This window comes from Bos grunniens, chromosome 5 (genome assembly GCF_055505025.1).
Source record: "Bos grunniens cultivar Pamir isolate PY7600 chromosome 5, Bosgru_T2T1.0, whole genome shotgun sequence".
Classification (NCBI taxonomy): Eukaryota; Metazoa; Chordata; class Mammalia; order Artiodactyla; family Bovidae; genus Bos; species Bos grunniens.
In genome coordinates this window covers 59,663,750-59,677,392 of record NC_141169.1, presented here as the reverse complement: position 1 = coordinate 59,677,392, position 13,643 = coordinate 59,663,750, and the positions used below count along the sequence as shown (strand labels likewise).

General features: G+C 34.7%; 1 protein-coding gene across 1 annotated transcript; it reads left to right on the top strand.

Moving 5' to 3' along the window:
- The first annotated feature begins 2,947 nt into the window (after window positions 1-2,947).
- LOC147372163 (olfactory receptor 6C3-like) lies at window positions 2,948-3,964 on the top strand. The gene has a single exon (XM_086403615.1). It carries the CDS (start codon window positions 3,026-3,028, stop codon window positions 3,962-3,964), a length of 939 nt encoding a protein of 312 aa, XP_086259741.1. The 5' UTR covers window positions 2,948-3,025.
- The last annotated feature ends 9,679 nt before the right edge of the window (window positions 3,965-13,643 follow it).

Here is a 13,643-nt window from a genome sequence, read left to right as displayed (position 1 = left end):
AGGATGCACTGAAAGAGTTCATTCCTGTCTGTAGGAGAGAAATTTTGAAGTTTCTATCAAAATTTAGTATATATGTTACATCAATACTTCTATGTATGCAAAAAAGTGCATAAAAATAGACAGCAATATAACCAATGATGTGAAATTGTTAGCAGACTAATTCCCTAAATCTCAATCAACAATGAAATTACCAATGAAATTATGTCTCCTCTGTTGTTCTATGCAATTATATATAATGAGTTCTATCTAGATAATTTGACAATGAATAATATCCATTACCTATTATTAACTGAAAATAAAGGAACATTGCCAAATATTTTCTGTAATAAATTTGCATTAAGAAGGAAAAAATGTATCTCTGAGAGTGTGAATGTGGCCATGTTTATAGCTGAATATCTAGAAATATATGTAGCAGAACACAATACAAAAATATAACACTATATAATTTTGAGCTTTGAGGGCAAACAAAAATTCATTTGGAAACATAAGGGTCATTCCATACGTCACAATGTGCTGATTTGATACCAGTTCTCTCATACTTGATTCTCCTAACATTAAGCATATGTAACTATTAGAATGAAAAATACTAAAGTTTCAAGTACTCTTCTTATTTTTAAAGATATTAAAATGCTTTATTTATTCATTCATTCTACTTTTTGCTGGTGGAGATGTGAAAATGAATGAAACTTAGGTACTACCCTTAGTGAAGGGTCCACTGTGGTGTAGCTCAGCCCTGTATTCAATCCACCCCAAAGGAACTGAGGATAAATTATCTCCCAAGTGTGGACTGAGTGCCATGTGCTTATTAGAGAAATTTAAGTCCAACCAAAGGAAAACCAACTGGTTGGCACACTTTTGCTTTTATCCTGCTCTATTCATTAGCTTCTGGAAAAGTGTATATCATGACATCACTACATCTCTTGAATTATCTCTTCTTACACCCTTTCTGTCATCCTTCTGGTTTCAGAGATTTAAGCAGTAACCAAAGAAGGTAAAATCATTTAATCTTTTGGTAATAGTCAATCTTCATCTTATCCAGGGAGCTTTGAAATGTTTTACCTTCCAGTCATTAAGCAGTGTTTCTTGAACTTTTCCTTCAAGAACTCTCAGGATTACAAGAGTGATTTCTTAAAGTTTCAGCCAGGACAATGTTTACCTTTATATGGCAAGATGAAAGAAATGAAACACAAATATTTTATAGAGTTTATAGAAAATATCCATGAAATCAAGCCTGTGTTTTCTCTATGTAAGATACTTTTATATAATGGAGACAAGGATGAGATAATGACCAAAAAATCTCCTAAGGTATAATATGAATGCATTACATCTCATATTTTAAGTACATAAAGAAAATCTGGGATTATATTTCTAACTGGAATCATTAGATGTATCATAAAGTAAGAGCGTTCCCAATTTTTAAATGTGTATTTCACCTTTTTTCCATCCAAAAGTTTGTCAGAATAAATCGCTTTAACATATTTACTATTACTTGTTTTATATTTTAATATTTCAATCATTGTTCAAAACATAGCAGTAGTTTCTGCCTTTTAATCTGCCAATTTTGCTAATATGTATAACAAAATATGTTTATTCTTAAAGGAAGAAAATGCTGATTGTTAGGAAGGACTTGAGAAAAAAGAAAGCACTATACAAGCTTTGATACTTACCACCTGTTGACTGTTCTGCTCGGGCTGCTGCTGCTAAGTCAGTTCAGTCATGTCCGATTCTGTGTGACCCCATAGACGGGCAACCTACCAGGCCCCGCCATCCCTGGGATTCTCCAGGCAAGAACACTGGAGTGGGTTGCCATTTCCTCCTCCAATGCATGAAAATGAAAAGTGAAAGCGAAATCCCTCAGTCGTGTCCGACTCTTAGCGACCCCATGGACTGCAGCCTAACAGGCTCCTCCGTCCATGGGATTTTCCAGGCAAGAGTACTGGAGTGGGTTGCCATTGCTTTCTCCATTGACTGTTCTTATTCATGCTATAAAATAAAATAAATATTAATAAAAGCTTACACAGAAATACAATTCTGGTTGCTAAGAATAAAGAGTGATCAAGATAAATAAAAATTATATAGATTACTTTTGAACAATTTTGGTTACTAGACAGTAAATCTTAAACAGAAATGTATTTATTCTAATGACTTAGCCTCCTAGAAAGAAGTTAATGGGATATTTTGGCATCAGAAGGCTCCCTCTTGTGTTCTGTCCTGTCCTCAGACACATAAGTGTAAAAGGAGTAAATACAGCAAAATTTTAAAAATGAGATGACTGTAAATGTAAAGAGATGTAAAAATGATATAAAAGGATCAGTATGTCATAGAAATGCAATATTGATATAGCTCTATGTGGTATTAGTCAATATTGCTAATTTCTTATTTCTTTCTTTTAAATTAGAAATTTGTTCTTATTTATAAGCAAGGCAATTCTATTTCCATGTATATGTGATTGTAAACACATTTATTTATTTTGGGCATATTGAAGAAATATATACTAAGAAAGAAAAATGATAGCTATTATTAAGCTCAGGAATTGTCATTGGGTCATCAGTTGCCACTGAAACCTCCTAAGCCCATAAAGTTTGTACATAGTATCAGAACCATAACACAAAATTAGATATTTCAATCCTATAAGCACAGCATCCTGGAAACTAGAAACTAATGTCTTAATATTTAAACTACAGATTTGGCTAGTAAATATGGTTGTAGAAAATGTAATTAAAAGATATTTGCTCACATAGAAAATTTAGTCCAATGTAGAGGTTTTATGTCAAATCACTAAAGTGGGGACTTTTAACATAGACCTGTAAATACATTTTTTTTCTCTTTAATAGACAATGGTAAAGTATTTTGCTTTAGTAGGAGTGAGTGGATATTGCAAAAATTCTTACAGGGAAAAAGGTCCAGTGCTTCCTTTAATGAGAGCTAATAATTTCAATATATAAATCTTCAATTCCTTTACTATTCACTTACTCTTTGTTTTGTCTTATACCAACAGATTTGGCTTAAAGACAATAAAATCAGTATGAGAAACCACACAATGCTTACAGAATTCGTCCTCTTGGGCATATCAGACAACCCAGAGCTTCAGGTTGTCATTTTTATCTTTTTATTTCTGGCTTATGTATTGAGTGTTGTTGGAAACCTAACCATCATCATCCTCACTTTAACAGACTGTCATCTAAAGACGCCGATGTATTATTTCCTCCGGAATTTCTCCTTCTTAGAGATTACATTCACCAGTGTTTCTATCCCCAGGTTTTTGGGGGCAATCATTACTAAAGTCAAGACTATTTCCTACAACAATTGCTTGGCTCAGTTATTTTTCTTCATCTTCATGGGTGTATCTGAGTTTTTCCTTCTCACTGCCATGTCTTATGATCGATATGTTGCCATCTGCAAGCCTCTCCATTACACCACCATCATGAACAAGAAAATCTGCACTTTGCTGGTCTTTAGTTCATGGCTCGGGGGGTTTCTTACCATTTTTCCACCACTCATGCTTATCCTTCAGCTAGATTTCTGTGCTTCCAACATAATTGATCACTTCTCCTGTGATTACTTCCCCATTTTGCAACTCTCATGCTCAGATACGTGGCTTTTAGAGATGATTGGCTTTTACTTTGCTTTTGTGACTCTGCTCTTCACATTGGCATTAGTGATTCTATCCTACATGTGCATTATTACCACCATTTTGAGAATACCATCGGCTACTCAGAGGAAAAAGGCTTTCTCCACATGTTCCTCTCACATGATTGTCATTTCCATTTCTTATGGAAGCTGTATATTCATGTATGTCAAGCCTTCAGCAAAAGAAAGAGCTTCATTGACCAAAGGAGTAGCTATTCTCAACACTTCAATTGCCCCCATGTTAAATCCTTTTATTTATACCTTGAGGAATGAGCAAGTAAAACAAGCTTTGAAAAACTTGGTTCATAAAGTGATACTTTCTAGAAATAAATGAAAGTGTGTATTAACATGAATGAATGCAATTTAACTTCTACAGTGTCCACCTAGCTCCATCTCACAGGTATCATCTGCACTGCTGAGCTCATTAGCTCAAACTTCCTTTAATGAAATTGACTATGCTGTGTCTTCCTTTCAAACTATCTATAGCTTCCATATAATCATGGACTTACAATTCCAGATAGAAAACCAGTAGCTTTAGAACATAAATTATTTTATCCATTATTCTGAATAATAAAAAATCTCATATTGAATAAAAATATTTAATATGGTAATTTCTAAAGGAGTAAACATTGTTTTAATCAACTTACTCTTAAATTTTATCTTTTGGTACTAATATAGCAATTTCTTAAAGTTGTGGAATATGAAATAAATAATCAACAGCCATATTTTTTGCACAGTCTGCAGTATCTGTCCAGTTCTTTCCACTCATCTGATGTACTTGGATATTTATTTTCCTACTTTCAGATAACTAGAAGTTCATAAGATCTCATAATTCTTAGTTATGCTGAAGGCATGTGTTATGTTTATTTTATATACTCTCCTTATGTATCTACATTATTTTTATAAATACTTAAAAAGGAATAGTTAGCTACCATGACTCTAATGCCACCTGAAAATTTAACAGGAATTTCTTGAATAATATTCCTTCTATAGAGAGCATTTATTTCATTACGTATGTTGAATTAAGGATGTTCTGTTTCATATCTTATGTAATCTTACAGGTAAATGGCAAATTGCACGTTTGCTCAGTGTCTGACTTTTTGCAACCCATGGACTGTAGCCCACCAGGCTCCTCTGTCCCTGGGATTTCCCAGGCAAGAATACAGGAGTGGGTTGCCATTTCCTCCTCCAGGGGACCTTCCTGACCCAGGGATTGAACTCAAGTCTCCTGCATCTCCTTACTGGCAGACGGATTCTTTACCATTGAGCCTTTGGACATGCTGTATGACAAATTAGTCATGATTATCTCATATACACGGAGAAGACAATGGCACCCCACTCCAGTACTCTTACCTGGAAAATCCCGTGGATGGAGGAGCCTGTTAGGCTGCAGTCCATGGGGTCGCTAAGAGTCGGACACGACTGGGCGGCTTCACTTTCACTTTTCACTTTCGTGCATTGGACACGACTGAAGCGACTTAGCAGCAGCAGCATCTCATACACAAATGTGTAAATAGATGCTCAGAAAATTTGAGTGATTTGGCTGAGTGATTTGCCTAATTAATCAATGCTGCTGCAGCTGTTTAGTCATGTCTGACTCTGTGTGACCCCATAGACTATAGCCTCCCTAGGCTCCTCTGTCGATGCGGTTTCCCAGGCAAGAATACTGGAGTGAGTTGCCCTCGCCTTCTCCAATATAACCAGTATGATAGCTCAATTTAAAACAGCAAACAAAAAGTGTTTATATGTGTGATTATATACTTATTTGAAACTCTGTAAGGATCTATAAATTTCGCACAATATTTACTAAGGACCTGAATGATTCTATTGCCTTTCACCCCCATCATATTATGTGTGTGTTTGCTGCTGCGTGGCTTCAGTCCTGTCCGACTCTGTGCGACCCCATAGACGGCAGCCCACCAGGCTTCCCGTTCCTGGGATTCTCCAGGCAAGAACACTGGAGTGGGTTGCCATTTCCTTCTCCAGTGCCTGAAACTGAAAAGTGAAAGTGAAGTCGCTCAGGTGTGTCCGACTCTAGCGACCCCATGGACTGCAGCCTACCAGGCTCCTCCGTCCATGGGATTTTCTAGGCAAAGGTACTGGAGTGGGGTGCCATTGCCTTCTCTGACTGAATGTTTACATTAATATAATTATAGTCTACTTATCCAAGATACTAACTCCTATAGTTATGCTTGGCATACAGATTAAAGCTTTAATCAGAACAAGATACTCTTCAATCTCTGTTGTGCTGAGCAAGAGAAGGAGTAGGAAAAAAGTATGAACTATTATACTTTTAATGTATAGCAGTATAATGGTGACAAAAGTTTTTACTGGAAGACAGATTAAAAATAATGGAGTCAATGAATGTAGTTAGTTAAATGTGGTAGATTACCACTTAAAAAAAAAGACATGGAATATTTTGTAGAAATCTGTACTAGGAATTACGATAATTGGTTGCTAATATCTGTCTAAAAATGATGTCAAGGGAAAAGGCTTCACACTTAGTGTTGTTTTTTTGTTTGTTTGGGTCTCATTGGATACTGTTCTCAAGCTTTCTTTTCTAACCCCAATACTAATGTGTTTTATGTTTTGTATTCCTTCGTGTTTTGTGCACATTTCTGTTCTGGCAATTTTGATTAGCAGAATTAGTTCCCTTTAGCCTGTATGAGAGAGAAGAGATAAAACATTAAGTAGCTTGTGCTACTTAAAATCTATGCAGAAACGATTCCAGAGGGTTTTTAAACACCTTATATTTTTTTTATCTTGCATATATTTACTTTTTCTCATTCTCTATTGTCAAATAAACATATCCTCTCTGAATAAAAGAGAAATTTAAGACAAAAACATTGACAATAGAAAGCAAATTTGTGCAATGAGAAGAAATGTTTTTTGAAGAAATGGATTACAACCATGGTAGTTGCTAATATGTTTATATTGCAGCCACTCGAATGTTAGCGAACTTGTACAAAAATCAGAGGTAAGTCTGGCAAATAGATAGCAGTGAAAGTCTCTCAAATTTTATCAGTGATTTATTACTTATCGCCTGAACAAATTAAATAGGATAAGAGCTTGCTATGCAGAGCAGGCGACTGTACTCAATCCTCTGTAATACCTGTATGGAAAAAGAATCTAAAAAAGAGTGGATGTATGCATATGTATAACTGATTCACTGTGCTGTGGAAGTGGTAGTGTTAGTCACTCAGTTATGTCCAACTCTTTGTGACCCTAAGGACTATATAGCCCACTCCTCTGTCCATAGAATTCCCAGGCAAGAATACTGGAGTGGGTTTCCATTTCCTTCTGCAGGGGATCTTCCTGACCCAGGGATCGAACCAGTGTCTCTTGAATTGGCAGGCAGATATTTTACCACTGAGCCACCAGGGAAGCCCTCGCTATTAAATAAAGGCAGGTAATTATTATTTCTGTTGTTTGTTTCTAACTGAATATAGGCTTTGCAGTAATTTGTTTAAGAGAGTAGACTTTAATTTCTGGTATATTCTTTACTAGCTGTATAAAACATCGAAGGACAGAACCTAACTTAGCCTAGTTATTTATTTGGCAATAAAGATTAAAGATTCATAGGTATGTTATAAGAGTTAAGTGAAGTAAAAATACAAAAGTTATTATTTCACTGAAAAAAGTGATACTTTTTCTAAAACATAATTGCTATGATTATCCCTCCCAGAGTTGAGAATTAATTACAATCAAAAGAAAATTAAAGTAAATAAAAATAAAGAAAATTAGTCTTCTTAACATATATTAAGTGCCACATGATTTTAGAATAATTTCATTTATGTTATTGCAATTATTTCTAAGAAATACTTTTGAAACTTCAACTCCATTTTAAACACAGAAAACTGAAGCTTAAAATATTAAACAGCTCATCCAGAGTCATACATCCATAAATGGCCCATTTGTATTTTTAATTCATGTTTTTCTTACTGCAATGTCCCTATATTTTGTGTGATAGTAATTTACCCTAGAATGCTATAACTAAGGAATTAATAGCATGTTAATAATTTTAACATAATAATTATAATAATAATAATTTTTAAATTTACTTTCCCTTCATTGTTTAAATTATAGATCACTAACAAATGAACTGAAAGTGTGAGGTTATGAATTGATATCCACCACAAACCTTCAAAGATATAAATGTTACTATTTCTGGACTTTTTATTAAATGTAAATATTATCTCTTTTTCCCCTTGTGTTGTCTCTGTGAACACTGGTAAGTATGCTGAGAATTGAGCCTGCCTATCCCTATTGAAATAAAGAAATGTAAATTAATCAGATTTCTTCAAGGAAGTAGTCCTCTAAATAATTGTGAAAAAAAAAAATATATCTAATGAAACACTCCTTCCAACCCTTGACTGGTTCTCCTGAGGAGTCTTTGCATCATTCAAGATGTGACAATTCTTAAAGGATCCTAGTGTCATGGCCCAAAGTTCAGAATGATTGAGCAGTGTCCAAGATAATATGAAGCCAAACTAAATGTTACATATGACATTTAATTAAACAACTTCCCTTTTCTTACTGCATTAACCTAAACCCTAAAACACCCTTTAAACTCACAAAGTACAAAGAAATAATGATGCAATGAATGAAGTACATTGCTTTTCTGGTATGATTTGTCAACGTTTTCTAATGACCTGCAATGAAGTTTACCTGAAGAAGAGAGAATTAGTAGATACAGTAAAAGTTGTACAAACTATACCTTCAAAGTCATTGCATTACTAAGAGATTTTTCCTCCCAGTGTACAAAAACATTTTTAAAAACAACCACAGCAAAACACACCAGAAATAAAATGGAACCAATCAAAGATGCCTATCTCAGTCTCTCAAAGGAATATATTTTATTCCTTTAAAAAGAATGTATTCATTAATATGGGGGTCTCTTTTTCAACTTGGGTATCAAAGAAATCATAAATTTATCTACAGTTTCATTGTCAATGTTAACATGATAATAGGGGTTTAGGAAGGGCAGGACATAGGAATGTTTTCAGAATGACATTTTGAAGATGATTTGCAGTCATCTTATTAACAAATTAGAAATAATATTGCTGATTTTAATTTTGAATAGCTCAAAGAATCTGTCTCAAGGATTCTCAGAAAACAAGTAAGAATTGATTTTTATGAAATGAGTGGAAAGAAATACAAAACTTAGTAACCTAAACTGCATTCTTCCAGAGGGAAATATGGACTTGCATTCAGAAATAAAAGCCGAAAACATGAGTTAAATGCTTGGAGATATTCTTCATATTCTGCGTGAATACATCCTTGGGGTGGTTTAAATCTCTTGGAATCATATATACCCTGTTAAACACTGAAATGTGTTTCTTTCAAAAGGCTGATGAGTGAAGGAATGAATGCTGATAATTTTTTATCATGCTTACTTGATGTTAGATGAATAAAATCCATTGAATTTTCATAATTTTTTTACATACAAAGTTTCATATGCCACTCCCAATTTTCTGATATTAAATCGTCTCTTCCTAGAGTTTGCTTCAGCCTGTTTTCTCTGGCCCTAGAAGACTGGCTATGTTAGTGTCCATTACCAGTAATGTTCATATGAAATCTTCTAATGTCTATTAATATCTTTCTTCACAGCTCTTCTTACATTCTGTCACGAATTTAGTCAGCAGCAAAAAGTGTAAATCCTGATATTATAATTCATCAAATAATTAAAATTATGAGGAAACTGAAGAGGAAAATGAATACGTAATGAAATTGAAATAGGCTTAAAAATACAGTGCAATGACACATAGTTCATCATATAACAGTAATAATATAATTAAAAGGAAACCTGACTCTCCAATGCCTGTAGGTTATTGCAGAAATTTCAATCTTGAGATTGAAACCAAAATTTGTCAGTTTATGAGAATGTATTTTGTGAATTCAAAGTGTTATGAAAAACTAGTGCTTTCAATGAAAGGCAAATCCGATGAAGGAAGAGTGATGTTACTGAGCAGGAGTAGAGTTCATTAAAAGAATGAATTGTAAAGAAATTAAGGACATTGATTTTGAAATGATAGTTTACAATTTTTTAAATTATATATCAAAAATTTAGCTTCCTTTACATATTCTTTGTTATAAATTTACTCAATAAAGGATATTTAAGCAGATAATGCATCCTGAAAAGTAGGTAAAGTAGGAAAATATACCTTATAAATAAAGATAGAACTGACATGAAATATAGTCTAGAATTTTGCTTAAAAGAGCATTGCACTTACTGGCAGTATGAAATTCAACAAAAAATTCAGAATTAATTACTTACATAGGTAAGTGTTTATCTTAAATCTACTCTCACTATACTAGGCACTGGATCATGTTGCCATAGCTTTGAAGGTAAGACTTTGAGCTACACAGACTAGAGAGGAGTTCACAGGAGATTCTGTACTATGTGAGGTGAGTTTTAGAGGATGAATATAAATTCCCACAGAGCTCATACCATGAGTATTACATCTGTTCAGGAATAAGGAAGAAGGTGATTTGAAAATGATTCAAATATTCTATCCTCTATGCTAGTCATATATATATATATATTTTATTTAATACAAGCTTCACAGTCTTTCTCAGAAAGGTTACTAATATTAATGAGGAGCAGAGAAATAAAGTGGCTATTGGTAGCAATGTTGATGTCTTGGCAAATATCTAACATGCCTCAAATGTGGTGATCAAATCCTAGCTGAAGATGAGACAGTGGATTGTTTGTGGAAAGTAGGGGAGCAATGATGGGTAGAGAAGGCAGATACACTGTGTTGGGAGAAGTGATCATGTACCCAAAGTGGAAGAATGAGGATAAGATTCACTTTCCTAGAATGCCTGTTGGGTACTTTACAGTCACACGGTTCTACTCTATTTTCATTGCTGTTGTTGCTATTGTTCTTATGTGGCTCTCTTGGTGCTAAATCTATGCACTACTACTTATCTTAGATGTAAGTTTTTACATAACACAAAATCTAAATTCCGAATGTTTTCAGCTCAGTGGTTAGGGAATGTTTTCTCTATTGAACAAAGCCTTATAGGGGTTTTATTAAATGATAAGCATTTTTCAAAATGCTTCACATGTATTTGCTCATTTAATGATCAAAATAGTGTGTATTTATAGATGGGCATGAAGGGTCTGAGTGGCTTTCAGACCTAGTAAGTGAATTGGATTAAAACCTACATATCCTCACTCTTCTGTAATATTATTTAAATTTTACCCCCCAAAAAAGAAAAATTAAAACTCAATATTTCCAAAACATATACAAGTAAACATATTATTAACATTTACTTTCTTGAAGGGCAATTGTCTTACTTATTAATCATCATCATAATAATAACATAAAAGTAATATTTCAAATATAAGGGGAAATAGGTTGTATGAGAATAAAGTCCATAATGATGACACATAGTAATATTTCAAATATAAAGGGAAATAGGTTGTATGAGAATAAAGTCCATAATGATGACACATAGTTATGCTGTAATATTATAAATTGTTGCGAGAGATTAAGATGATATCAACCTTAAGCTTACATGATTGACTATCTCATTTTCCCCTCTATCTCTAAAACCTGCAGTTGCCAGTGGCAGTGGCTTTAGCATTTCTGACTTCCAGTGAGATAGTAAGAGTTGAAAAACCTGAAAGACTTCTTTGGTGGTCCAGTGGTTAAGACTTTGCCTTCCAATGAAGAGGGTGCTGTTTGGATTCCTGATGAGGAATCTCGGATCCCACATGCATCATGGCCAAAAAAAACCTCAACAGAAAAAAAAAAATTCTAACAAATTCAAAGATTTTAAAATCTTTTAAAACAAATATTTTAAAAATGGTTCACATATAAAAGTCTTAAAAAAACAAAAAAACTCGGTGTTAACAAAACTTGATTTGCTGTTCTGTTGTTGTTTAGTCACTAAGTTGTGTTAAACCCCTTTGCAACCCTGTGGACTGAGCATTCCAGGCTCCTCTGTTCATTCCCAGGCAAGAATCCTGGAGTGGATTGCCATTTTCTTCTCCAGGGATCTTTCCAACCCAGGGATCAAACTGCAGGTTTGATCATCGCAGGCAGATACTTTACCTCTGAGCCACCAGAGAAGCCAAGGACAAAACAGTCATTTGTTATTTAAAAATTGCAACATCTTTTCCATTTTATTTCATTTTAATTTTTTATTTAATATTATTTTCACTTTACAATATTGTATTGGTTTTGCCATACATCAACATGCATCCGCCATGGGTGTACATGTGTTCCCCATCCTGGACCCCCCTCCCACCTCCCTCCCCATACCATCCCTCTGCGTCATTCCAGTGCACCAGCCCCAAGCTTCCTGTATCCTACATCAAACCTGGACTGGCGATTCATTTCTTATATAATATTATACATGTTTTAATGCCATTCTCCCAAATCATCCCCCCTCCTTCTCCCACAGAGTTCAAAAGACTGTTCTATACATCTGTATTTCTTTTGCTGTCTCGCATATCGGGTTGTCATTACCATCTTTCTAAATTCCATATATATGCGTTGCTGCTGCTACTGCTGCTAAGTTGCTTCAGTCATGTCTGACTCAGTGCAACCCCACAGACAGCAGCCCACTAGGCTCCTCTGTCCCTGGAATTCTCCAGGCAAGGATACTGAAGTGTGTTGCCATTTCCTTCTCCAGTGCATGAAAGTGAAAAGTGAAAGTGAAGTCGCTCAGTTGTGTCTGATTCTTAGTGACCCTATGGACTGGAGCCTACCAGGCTCCTCCGTCCATGGGATTTTCCAGGCAAGAGTACTGGAGTGGGGTGCCATTGCCTTCTTCGTATATATGCGTTAGTATACTGTATTGGTGTTTTTCTTTCTGGCTTACTTCACTCTGTATAATAGGCTCCAGTTTCATCCACCTCATTAGAACTGATTCAAATGTATTCTTTTTAATGGCTAAGTAATACTCCGTTGAGTATATGTACCACAGCTTTCTTATCCATTCATCTGCCAATGGACATCTAAATTGCTTCCATGTCCTGGCTATTATAAACAGTGTTGTGATGAACATTGGGGTACATGTGTCTCTTTCCCTTCTGGTTTCCTCAGTGTGTATGCCCAGCAGTGGGATTGCTGGGTCATAAGGCAGTTCTATTTACAGTTTTTTAAGGAATCTCCACACTGTTTTCCATAGTGGCTGTACTAGTTTGCATTCCCACCAACGGTGTAAGAGGGTTCCCTTTTCTCCACACCCTCTCCAGCATTTATTGCTTGTAGACTTTTGGATCACAGCCATTCTGACTGGTGTGAAATGGTACCTCACTGTGGTTTTGATTTGCATTTCTCTGATAATGAGTGATGTTGAGCATCTTTTCATGTATTTGTTAGCCATCTGTATATCTTCTTTGGAGAAATGTCTATTTAGTTCTTTGGCCCATTTTTTGATTGGGTCATTTATTTTTCTGGAATTGAGCTGTTGAAATTGCTTGTATATTTTTGAGATTAGTTGTTTGTCAGTTGCTTCATTGGCTGTTATTTTCTCCCATTCTGAAGGCTGTCTTTTCACCTTGCTTATAGTTTCCTTTGTTGTGCAGAAGATTTTAATTTTAATTAGATCCTATTTATCTTTTCCATTTTAAAGATTCTTAATATAATTAAGCTTTTAAGTTACACAGGAGGAAAACTGTGTAGGCATTGGAATATTAGCACAAAGATAATTCTCATGAAACCTGATGGGTATGTTTCTGAAAGTCCATAGGTAGTATTTGGTGTCAGAAAAGTGTAGGAACAAATTCTTATAACAAATGCCCTATAAGCTTTGTGATATTTACAGTTTTAAACTTCCTTTAATCAAAGAGTGTTTTACTTATTAAACAGAGGAAACTTAAGGATCAATGTCATTATCAATTTGCTTTAAATTTCCCCTGAAGGTGAAATGACATACTAATTTCATCAAATCCGATGTCTACACTAAGATATTTGGTAATCCTCTCTTCTAGTGTTTTCCTTGTGCTTTCTCTTATAGGTCTCCTGGAAGGAGAAAAACAAACAAGCAGCTGAAGA

Excerpts from the sequence above, each read along its gene's own strand:
- LOC147372163 (XM_086403615.1), top strand. The coding sequence starts at position 3,026 with ATGAGAAACCACACAATGCTTACAGAATTCGTCCTCTTGGGCATATCA.